Source organism: Corylus avellana, chromosome ca6 (genome assembly GCF_901000735.1).
Source record: "Corylus avellana chromosome ca6, CavTom2PMs-1.0".
NCBI classification, from domain to species: domain Eukaryota; kingdom Viridiplantae; phylum Streptophyta; class Magnoliopsida; order Fagales; family Betulaceae; genus Corylus; species Corylus avellana.
The window spans coordinates 24,919,021-24,931,157 of NC_081546.1; the positions used below are offsets into that span (position 1 = coordinate 24,919,021).

The 12,137-nt window shown below is 36.0% G+C and overlaps 1 protein-coding gene across 3 annotated transcripts; it reads right to left on the reverse strand.

The window, feature by feature from the left end:
• Nucleotides 1–393: 393 nt before the first annotated feature.
• Nucleotides 394–2,728, reverse strand: LOC132184655 (soluble inorganic pyrophosphatase 6, chloroplastic-like). 3 transcript variants are annotated; one of them, XM_059598373.1, is made up of 6 exons: nt 2,383–2,725; nt 1,966–2,126; nt 1,726–1,826; nt 1,463–1,644; nt 885–983; nt 394–652 (listed from the first exon to the last, which is right to left on the reverse strand). In XM_059598373.1, the coding sequence occupies exons 1-6, from the start codon at nt 2,653–2,655 to the stop codon at nt 560–562; spliced, it is 909 nt and encodes a 302-aa protein (XP_059454356.1). In that variant the 5' UTR covers nt 2,656–2,725; the 3' UTR covers nt 394–559. The 3 variants fall into 3 exon arrangements, 1 of the variants encoding a protein (XP_059454356.1); XR_009440577.1 differs by lacking the exon at nt 394–652 and adding an exon at nt 1,231–1,329 and having other exon boundaries at nt 897–983; nt 2,383–2,728; XR_009440578.1 differs by lacking the exon at nt 394–652 and adding an exon at nt 1,246–1,329 and having other exon boundaries at nt 902–983; nt 2,383–2,728.
• Nucleotides 2,729–12,137: the final 9,409 nt, after the last annotated feature.

Genomic DNA, 12,137 nt, shown 5'->3' on the forward strand with positions numbered 1-12,137 from the left:
GGCCATGGGGTGGCTCCAGCCACCCCCTTGGCCAAAAATGGGGTGGTCCGGCCACCCCATTTTGGCCAAGGGGTGGCTGGAACCACCCCATCTTTCCCCTCATTTTTTTTTTTAATATTTTGCTTTAAAAAAATATTTAAGATAAAAAAGTTGCCACGTGTCAGTTGACACTGTAGCTGGAACAGTGCCGTTCCAGCTCCAGTGCCGGCCTTCGCCGGGGCAAACATAGCCCCAGATACTGCTGCTGGAATTCAGGGGCAACTGTTCTGGAAGGCCCGAAGGAATTTGAGACAGCAACTTTAAAAAGTCTAATCACGAAGACATCATAATTTATACCACTATGCATTTACAATCATTTCAAATGCCATTCAAAATCAAATGTTCCAGCACATGTCAGTTCCAAGAGAGCAGGCAATGAGTAAAACAATAGTGTCATGTACATAAAAATGATTATTCAAAGTAAAAATCAAGTGGGAACTCTTTGCTCACACAGGAAGAATAGTCTTTTGATGTGTCAATTGCAAGCAGCAGCATAATTAGCCAACAGTGTTGATTAAATTTACACAAGTGAAAGATTGTCAGCAGGGGTAGATCTCTTGATTAGCTTAGCCCAAGACTCATTTGTCTCATTGATGACCTTTAAAGCATAATCCTGCTTGTCATGGAATATATTAAATGTATGACTCAAACAAATGACATGGAATATATTAAATGTTATATTGGATAATAAGATCTTTTATTTTTTGTTTTTATTTTTTTTGGGGCCCTATTACTCACAAAGTATAACTTCCCCCATCAAGAGGAAAAGTAACTGAATAAAGGCAGGAAAAAGATCATTTTTTATAGCAAGTTACTTTTGCAGTTGAAAAAGAGGCACAATCTACCTTGTTTGCTGCCTTGTTGCCAAGACCAAATCTGCTAGCAGGTTTTCCATCTGGGATTTTGTAATCTCTAAACCAATCCCTGATTGCAGTGAGAGTACCCTGAAAAAATTGCCAATTCAAGCCAAGTGTCAACTGTGGACTGGAAAAAGACAAGATAAGCTCACTGTTTATGAGAGACCAAATTGAAGTAATGAAAAACAAGGAGAAGAAGCATAAACGCTTGCAATAGAAGTGTAGCTGATCTATTTATCAAATGAAACAAGCTGTTGTACTTGTTATCTTGAATGCAAAACAACTGTACACTGAGAAAAAAAGAAATTAAAATGGAAAAACCTCTTCCACACACAATTGAGTACTTCACCAGTGCAATGCTGTTGCAATCATGGTATAGATTGAGTTGTAGAGCAATCGGCAATTCCTTTTTCTAAAATATTCGCATAAAATGCTGTCCAATTAAGAAAAAAATGTAACATAGTTGTGGCTTTTGTTGGTTAGCAAATTTCCAAGAGAATTCAGCATCAAGCATTACACATATGTCAAGTGATGGTCAGATGGAAAACTAAGATAACAAGATTTACCGGAAAATGTTTCTCGACATCATCAATGTCATTCACAATTGAAGCTCTTGGGTCATCCAATGAAATCGCAATTATTTTCCAATCAAGCTCCCCCTCATCAATCATAGCTAAAGCAGCTAGTGGCTTGACCTTAAGGATTTGACCAATTTTTGCCTGCCTCTCTCCAATCTCAACAACATCAACTAAAAATACGCCATTGAAAGAGTTACAATCAGTTTGAATGGTTTTTAAGTCGTATAAAAACCAAAGCAATTGCAAAATACCTGGATCATTATCTCCTAATGCTCCATCAACATCAGAGTTAGCAAATGATGGGTCTTCCCAAGTCTGAGGAAGAAGTCCGTAGTTCCAATTTATGTTGTAGCTGAAGCAAGAAGGTATGGTTTTTCATAAACAAAATGGAATGCAGATAATGCCAAGAAGAAACTGAGACAAGTCGGGCTATTTGGGTTGCTCAGATATGGACATAAATGGAAGAACAGAAGCCACTGATTAAAACTTACGGATGGTAACGAAGTTTTCCCTTCTTCGTGTCCTGCTTTATAGGAGTGTATGGCTCATCAGTAGCAACCTCCATTTTTGCACTTGTATCTTTAGGTATCTCAACGATAAAATTATAAATCCCATTGCCCAAGCGCAACGGTATATCGTGCCAAGGAGATACCTGTACAATGAATGAACACTACTCCATCAAAAGTCTCCTTCCTAAAGTGATTAACCATACACTAACAGGTTCCAAACTCCAAATTATTCACACACAAAAAATAGTAATTTAAAACACACCCACAAAAAATTAACGAATACCAATAAAATGTGGCATTTTCCAGGAACAAAGCAAGTAAAATCAAAAGCATTTGATTCATGAAAACCACGGAAATGAAATGGGAATATTATAAATACCAAAAAGAAAAGAAACGGACCTTTTTGCCGGAGTGATTGACAAGAAAGACACGGTAATCCAGGGTTTTGAGCTGCCCTTCCTCTTTGATCAGAACGTCCTCCGGATTGTAGACAGCTCTGCAAGTGAAGCGCCTCCTGGGCCATCCATTGAGATTAGGATTCAGACGAAGAGCCCTGCTTATGTTTGTTCTTGTGGCTGAGAATGGTCTGTGGAGAAATAAATACGACGTCGTTAGACAGCCATGGTTTCCTGCTGCAACCACCGCTCTCGCCGCCGCAGCAGCAGCAGCCATGTGTGTCTGTGACCTAACTTTTCTGTACCACCAATAGCCGTTGGTGTCAACGAGAATCACTCACAAAAAGAACGTTTAAGTTTGGGCTTTGTTGTACAAACGGCGTCGTTATTAGAGTAGATATAAGGCCTAAAGAATATTGAAGTTAAAGGTTCCCGCCGAAGAAATGCATGCAGATGAATATGGGCTTAGAAACTTAAGAATTGCAGCCCAACTTCGTTCCATGCCCAAAGATTCAAGAGAAATTTCATTTGTGTAGTTGGAGCTCATGACAATTTTATAAGCTAACATTCTTGATAGGGTTATGTTATATTGGATAATAATTCTATGTTAGTAAGTTTGAGTAGTTTAAGAGAGAATTGCACAACTTAATTATTCTGAGTAACCTAAGATGGGAGATTTACCTGTTTATAATAGGTGGGCTTCAGAACCCCTCTTTCTTAAGTTATCTAAATTTCTGTGTTATTCAGACAGTCTAACAACAAAGAAATTGTCAGGAAATAAAATCAATTATGAGTTTCACTCAAGTAGCCGCATAGAGTTTTACAACAACTTAACTATTCTAGATATTTCAAGACAACCGCTACATGAGTGTGAAACACCATTATGTCTCAACTACCACATAAATGTGGAGCATTAATAGCAAAGCGATTATAGAAAACCCTATAAAATGAACTCAATGCATCAGGTAAAAGGGTGGATCCGTCTCTCCAAAATACAAGCGAATAACTTTATTCTCCCTCCAGACAAACATGCTAACTTAAGCATCAAAATATTTTCAGCCAACGCTGAAGACCCTTTGACACTCATCATCGGTTAGGCCATACCAAAACTGCTCTAACAGAATTGCAAGCACAACAGCTCAATGACTTCTGTATATAAACAGCAGCATGTATTCAAGCCAATGATCCTTCTGTTCCTAATCCTCTGTTGCTGATGTATAGCAAATGTAACAAACTTAACATGCATGTATTCAAGCCAAAACAACTTCAGCTTACTCTTCTTCTTTTTTGGGTAGGAGTCTCAATCAAGTTACAATGTAGTTCCTGGGCCGCATGATTTTCTTATATTATGTTGGTTTTAATACCAATGATCACAACCAAAGAAAATGTTGGTTATATTTGCATTACACCATCAAATGATTACTTCAAAGTTATAATTCAAACATATTATAATCACTTATAAAAGCTGAGTTCAATTAATGTGACATTTGACAATTCACACTCGTGCAAAACTTTTGGTGACCCAAATCAATCAATCAACATAGTCTTATAACACCTTTCGATTTAACAATTCAAAAGACCTTGTTTCTACAGTGCACTTGGTGGCAAAAACCAAACAGTAAAACCTTACATTTCCCCATGATTTTCACCAATACTCATGATCCAACAGATTTCTACCATCTTGCCTAATATGTCTAGAATCAAAACAAGTGGCTTCCAAACACGCTAAAGAGACAGAATGAATTTTGTGCCAATTAGGCCGGCCTATATATGGAACGACCTCAACATAAACGCCATGGACTGAACTCAGTCTATTGGTAGGTTTTTTTTGGGTATAGCAATAGGGGTTTGAGCCTAGTTTGGAAAAGACTCCACAATCGAGGTGGAGTAGGTTGAGACCAACAAGAAAGATTGATCGCATACAATACCTTTAAGTGCAATAATTTTAATTTGAGCGGTTCATTTTAAATGAGCGAAATAGAATTTGATAATACATAAGAGAGATAAAGAGTAATTTGCACGACTCACAAGCCACTAAGGTAACCATTGGAGTGGCCAAACCATCTTCTTTGGTTAGATGAAATGCCAAACTACCCATTTGACCGTTAGCTAGATGAATAATTATATTGAAAATAAAATGCAAAATTTTTAGATGATGTGACAATTTTTGGGTTGGCCCATATTAAAGCTATTGCAAGATATTAACAAAAGTCTTATCGCGCGTGACTCATGCCTTAAGCACCTTTCAAGTTTTTTAAGGATATTGAGGGGATTCTTGTACATATCTTGTTTGGTCATAAATAAATAAGTGAATCGAGTCACCTTCTCATCCCTTTTCAAGTAAGGGACTTTTTCTCTCGTTCGAATGTGAGAGCCATCTCCACCTCCACCTCCTATATGAGTACTTAGGAAGGTCGAAAGGGAGTCTCTCTCCTCCTCTCCTTCCCCCTCATTGTCCTCCTCTTTATGTACAAAGTTTTTTGGTTTCCCACTCCCTCCCAACTCTTTTGTCTCTCCAAGCTAGATCTAAGGCTTTTCATTCACTGTCTTAGTTCACACGCCTTATTATTACAAGTGTACAAGCGGTTGTGATTATTTTCTCTTACTTGAAACAACTTTTTTTTTTTATTCTTTTTTTTTTTCAGCTTTTACGTACTGTGCTGACAAGACAATTTTTTATTAGAGGGTACAAATATATTTTATCAAGAGAAAGAACGGATTACTGTGGGACATCGACGATAGCCACATATCCCAATCAAGTATATATACAAGCATATAATATAAGCAGCTTATTGCACCTGATTCTCGTCCGCCGGACGCCTACTCACAACAAAAACCTTGTAATACCTTGATGGCTTCATTGGCTTGATCCCTAATGAGCCAGAGATAGACCCATCATGGCTTCCATGGTCAAGGTCAATTTTTTGTTTTTGTTTTTGTTTTTTTATCGGACAAGGGCGTTATGCAGTCGATCATGGGATTCAGACACTCCATTGTATTTGTTGGAAATCCACCGAAGTTTCCACCAACAAAAGGTCCAATTTTTTGGTGGCACGGGCCAATTTTGTCCATATTGAGCTGTAATCTAAACATGGTTGAATCATGCTTGCCTAAGCCCAATCTATATATATAGCCTTTGAGTCCACGGTAGATGAGATCTATGAGGTCGATCAAGAAAAGAAGCACACTTAAACTTTAACTAATTATCATAATCATGATAGTCAACACAAAATTACTAATTAAACTTTCACAAATGAAAAATAAATAAAATAATTTTCTTTATTTTCGAAGTTTCTATTTATAAAAACTGCTAGATGACCACGTGCAATTTTAGTAATTTATCACAGTAATTGGAAGGAATTTTAGTTGAAATTAATGTTGATGAATCTTAGATCATGGGGTATGTATGTGTTTGATTATTGATGTACATACATGTATACTTGTTAGGCCTCTCCACTTGATGTATAAGCTAAGTTTTTAGGGTATATACATTGTTAAAGCAAGTGGTTTTGAATTTTAACACTATCTCTATCCATAATATACAGAATTGGAGATGTTAAGAGTGGTCTTAATTGCCCCAAATGTTGGTTAAAACATAACTTGAAAGAAACAAAAAGGTGATTTTCAAGCATGTTTGAGAGAGTGTTGATATTGTCGTTGAAACGGAACCACCGCCAATGGGCATTGCTTCCGTGTCGCAACTTGCCAGGACTGTGGGTTATTGCTCCAGGCCCAAATCCGCGTCGTTTTGTGCTTTTTTTGTTAGCGTTTTTGAACTTCTGACCGACTTTAATTTGTCTCAGGCCAACCGGGGGCCATCATATCATTCCCCACCCAAAAAAAGAAAAAAAAGATACGTTATCTGCTAAATGCTCCTCATCATCTCTTTGCTACCTTCCAAGTCCATGGTGTTCATGCCATGTTGGACTTCCTTTTCCAACTTTTCTCTCTCTCACACACACACACCATAATTAGTTGGTTGTTGAATTAAGTATGCCGGAATGGAAAAGAAGACCGACTAACCCAGAAAGTCAAATGGAAATGGTCAAACACTTTTTATATATATATATATATATATAATGCACCCCCATTAAAAAAAAAAACAAAAAAATGTCAAACCCACATACTTTGGAGCTAGCTAGGGCCTGCAGACATGTTTTATTTCCTAATTGTTTATTTTTTTCACTTCAAACCAAGATTAATTAAAGCTTAATAATCAGTTTTCATGGATCCACGTGGTCAGCATAAAATGCTTTCGGAATAAACAAACTAACCTGCTTATTTATTTATATTTATCTCTGCTTTTCCGCCATTCTAGTGCCAAAAGTGTTCTCTTCACAGCTCATTGACTCCTTTAATTAATAAGCAATTGAAAAGGAAAAAAAAATCAAAAACCCTTTTAATATTTAAGTGATCAATGACAGACAAGAAACCTTAATTTCTTAAACCTAGCTAACTAGCTAGTTTAGCTCCGTGGTGATCCGTCACGTCTTGTTTATATCATTACTCTCGTTGTAGGGATGTAGTAGTAGCTAGCTAGAAATACCCCCACTGAGGACAAATTGTAGGGGGGGGTGCCTTAGTGGATGTGGCTGCAGGGGAGGGGGGAAGAAAAATGGTCCAACATTGCTTGCATGCAGCAACTATTAATAAGGGACCCTATAGAAAGCCATTACGGCACTGCTGTCTGTGTGGGTGACGACGACTGTCAAATTGAATCCACAAGATTGGCATCTTTGAATGGTGTACGTGATCCATTTTTTTGAATTAAGAGACTAGTTCTTTTGGTCAGCACGGCATGCTATAGCCACTATCACATGCACACGCATCAAAAGCCTTTATTACTTTTCAACTCCCTATGATTGTGATGATCTCCAATACCCCTATAGCTATCCTCTCACTAAATCTACATCAGTTTCTGAGCAAGTAATGCTTTATTTAGTAAATTATTATATATACGATGACTGTCATCCAACTTGATGATGTGACAAATAAAATAAAATAAAATTAAAGGTTTATTTACACTGTTACGCTATTTAAGTTGACTTGATAAGATAAGAATAGAGAAAAGACAGTAACTTGCCGTGAGTGTATATATATATATATATTTTTCACATAGACAGTTTTTATTCAAATTAGTGGTTGGAGAAATTTTGTTCAACTCAAATAGAAGTTTTGTAGGTATGGAATATTGCCTTTATTACAAGGAGGATATATGTGCATGGCTGCGGCTATAAGGGACGTAAAAGAAGACCCTTTGGTAGGTGAAAGGATAAATATATGGGGTAGGTAATCCCCTTAGAGCTCGGGCCATGCATATATATATATATATATTAAAGGAAATTTAGGGTTAAATTAATGAGTGTGAAAGGCTTTCGGCGAAGTGGTGGGAATAATAGTTGACAGAGGCTTCTCTCTTTGCCTAGAGAAGAAGGTCCTCAACACTTGTTATGGTAAAAGCATGCTAGTGGCCACTCTCTCGATCCACAGCCTCCATCACTCACTATGAAGGAGATAAAGGGCCACTCAATGGCACACACACAAAGAGAGGGGGGGGTGGTTTTTGAAGTGACACTTTGAGGGAAAAGAGCATATATGCAATTGCCACATTTAGGCCTGCTTTCTTGCTGGAGTTTTAAGCAAATTAAGACAACATGTTAAGGAATTCTTTTTACTTTTGTTTATGTTCTTTTTTTTTTATGGTTTCTTTTTGTTCAATTCTTCGGTGCATAAACCCTACCCACTAAACCCACCAATGGGGCGGTTTGATTGTTGTGTTTGTTGGGTTTTTTTTCTTTTTTTTTTTTCTTCTAGTCCATGGAAATGATGCCATTGGTGGTACTACTAAATTAAGGAAAGTGGATTGAGATGCCTGAGACACGTGTCGCCTTGCTGACGGCCAGTTACTGAATAAGAAGGGGTTAGAATTTAGAAATATGTGTCTCAATTGACACGTGGCAAGCATTTATTCGATTCCAAGTTAAAAATTGAGGTGCTGGGACACTGATGGTTCCGACTTATATTATCCTATGATATAGGAACCACTGCGAGGAGATTCCCCTTCTGAGAAAGATAACCATTATTTTTTTTCTCTTTTGCTTTCCAGGTTTCTCATCAGAAAGCAATTGTTAATTTATTTATTGTGCACTTCATAGACGGAAATTAAAGGGGTCTCTTAAGTCTTAAGGTGGTTGGCAACCCTTCTAAGATAGTGGTCAATCATTTTAAGGGAGTGGTTAAAGTGGTTGAACCATCCTAATCGCTCTACAGAGTGGTCGCCTCGAACTGTCGGTGGTGATTGCACCTTTGGGTAGCCAACCACCCCTTGAGGGTGAAGAGGTGGTCGACCTCCTTAAGGGGTTAAATTAGTATTTAAAATTGTAAACTCGTACAATTATCAAGGAATTGCACAATTTGTTGTAGACTAGCTAATAAGTCCATTGCTTTTTATATTTAAGGGTTAATTCCGCCACTTAGTCGCACCTAGCCAACTAATGTAATGACCCAAGGAGAGCGTTAGTCACTTTGTAATATCACCTTAAAATGATTAGTCAATTTAAAATTTTCTTAGAATCACTTATAAAACTCAATTTCATACACATAGTAAGTAAGCAATGTGAGACTTAATACCCATGAGCATTTTTATAAACCACACACTCTATGTGGACTACTCATCTTTCCAATATTGCGCAAGGGTGTTACAATCTCTCGTTAAAACCCTTGATTTTCTCGTTAGGACTACGTCGTGTAATGCTTTAGTACCACATGTTTGTTACTATATAGCTTTAATATCATTTGTAATGACCCACAAAAGGTGCTAACCATATCTGCACTATCACCTCAAAAAGATTAGTTAATTTAGAGCTTCTGCATAATTAATTACAAAGTCTAATTTTACCTAATAAGTAAATAATGTGAAACTTAACATTCCTTAGTTTCTTTACAATTATCAGTCATTTACAATTTGCTAACATGAACTACTTATTGTCGTACTCAACTCCCAACAACTACCATTAATCGTTGGTAGAACACTACTTTCCTTAGCCAAGGTCATTAAAAGGGACGAAAATATTGATCACGTGCCATACACATACTTTTTTAGAAGTGAAATTATGAAATAACTTGAGTTTAGAAACCAAATTTACTTAAATACCCTCAAAGTTAAAAATTAAAAAATAAATAAAAAAGCCTTTTTTAAAAAAGAATTTTTTTAGGGCCGGCCCTAAAGATTGACAACCACTCCTCTTTTGACAACCACTCCTCTTTTGTTTTGTTTTTTTTTTTAAAAAAAAAAAAAAAAAAGAAAAGAAAAGAAGAAGAAGAAGAAGAAGAAGAAAATTTAGTTGAGGCCATTTTCATGATTTTACATGAAAATCATCCAAATTTTGCCGGCTAAATATTTGCCAGATTTACCAACTCGATCAATATTTATCATATCATTTTACTCTTAAGATCATTCTTAAAAAGGTAGATATTGAAGCTCTAAATCCTTTAATTTGCAAATGACATGGTTAGCTCTTTTTTTTTTTTTTTTTTTTTTTTTAAGGAAATCTTTCATATTCATTCTTTGAAAAAATATCAAGAGTATAAAATTTTGATAAATCATAGCCAAAACTATGAGGTTACAACGTCATAGAGGCAAACATAAAAATCTTACAATGAAGTCCTATCTATGACTTCAACATTCACTAACCCATATCCAAACTTTGGTTATAGAACATATCTGCTCCAGGCAAACTTAATCTAATACATAGGTAACCTATATTCTCAACTTTTATTTTCTTGGCCATGGGAGTAAAACCCTCACACCGAAACTAATCTTCCTCAACCCAAAGGCCAGGATAAAAACCTTCACCACAAATATTGCTTATGAAAGTAGATCTAAGGAGAAGTCAAACTCTTATTCAAAAAAAAATAACAAAAACACAATAAAAAAGTTAGCAAACAACTACAATAGTCGGGGCGAGAGAGGCGAAGCGCACTGGCTGGTGCGTGGTGGACGAGATGAAATTGTTTTTCGTCGATGGGCAGCTGATGAGCCGAGGAGCTCGGTGGGCCGACGCATGGTTGAGAAAAACCAATTGAGAAAACTAGATCTAGAATTGGAGAGATTCCCCCACATGTTTTTTCTCTTTAGGTTTTCTCCTAAAGTTTAGTGATTTTTACATGGTTAGCTTTCAAGGAACTTTACAAAGTAGAATTCCTAGTCTTGATTGTCTTAATCTAATTAATGCTATTTAAGAATGACATGCTATTTAAAATCTTTAAATGATATAACACCTAATATTTTGAACAATGAAATGAAATCTCTTTCACAGAATATTTAATAAAAGCCCAATGTACTGTTGAGGCATCAATAATGGGGGGCTCAATTATTCCAAATATGAAGTAGGACCGAATTAACTTTTGATGGAGAAGCTTTCAGTACGTGGGGTTGAAAATTTGGAAGCAGGGAATTAGGTGTCCTCTTCACCTGGCGCTCGAGGGGCACCCATCTTCACCAGCCTGCAGGGAGGTACATTGGTACCAATCTGCACGGACACTGACCCACATAGACTTAGTTGGCACTTTAAACTATATACCAATATATCATTTTTCAAGCATTTATATATTTATTTATATATATGCACATTAATCATACAAAGTTTTATTGTGATGTGAATGTCCATCATCAGCCTATAAAAGAATTAAAAAAAAAAAAAAAGGAAAAGGAAAAAGTGAATTATGTATATTATCCATCATGTGTGATGTGTGGTAGTAGCATAATCATAGGAGGGTTGCTTTAGTGACATTGCTTTTTTTCATATGGCATCATCTGCCATGCATGCATTTTTGGGATCGAGGTCCCTTGTAATTTCTCCAATCCAAGTCATGAGGTTTTTTTTTTTTTTTTTTTTGTTAATTTTTTTTTTTAAAAAAAAACTAAAAGTTAAAAGAAATTAAGGATAATCCAATCACTCCTTACGATGGTCGAACCACCCGAATCACCCTTTTAGGAGTAGACCGAGTGGCTGAGCACTCCTTCAATAGGGTGGTCATTGGTCGAACCACCCCAATTATCTCCTTGGAAATGTTTTGATCACCACTTCTTAACTTTTATTTTTTTTTTAATATCTTATATTAAATTATCATTTATCTTAATATGAATGAACGAGTATAATAATTTAATTTATATTCTAACACTTTTTCTCACGTGTGGATTTAAACATTATTCGGTCCTTAATAAGTGAGGACTAATTAACGTTAAATATTTTAATTGAAATAAGAGATAAATAATAAAATAAAATTTGAATTAACGCAAGATTTTAGATTTAATATTATGTTAAATTATAAAGAATTTACTTATTAAATTTATATTGCAATAAACCATTTATGTGATTTAATTCATGTGTCAGTTTATTGTCAATTAAAACAAGTGGATGGAAGGAATTGTCAGAGACTTTGATATATATGCAGCTTTGGACCCAAAGTTATTATCAACATAGCTGGACCGTGTGGGATCTGGTGGGGGTCATTTCAGCCTTCGTTTCAGAAATAGTTGACAAGTGTATTTGTTTTTTTTGTTAGAACATCAATCTTTATTTATTATTTTTTATTATAGTAAATGATAGAGCTAGAGTAATTGACATTCAGCTTAAAAAAGAAAAAAAGAAAAAGAAAAAAGTGGAAGTCCATCATGTGTGTACAATCAAAATCATGGGGGGGTGATTCAGAGAAAAAGGCAATTTTCATGGCAAAGTGTCATTGAGCTACGCCTAT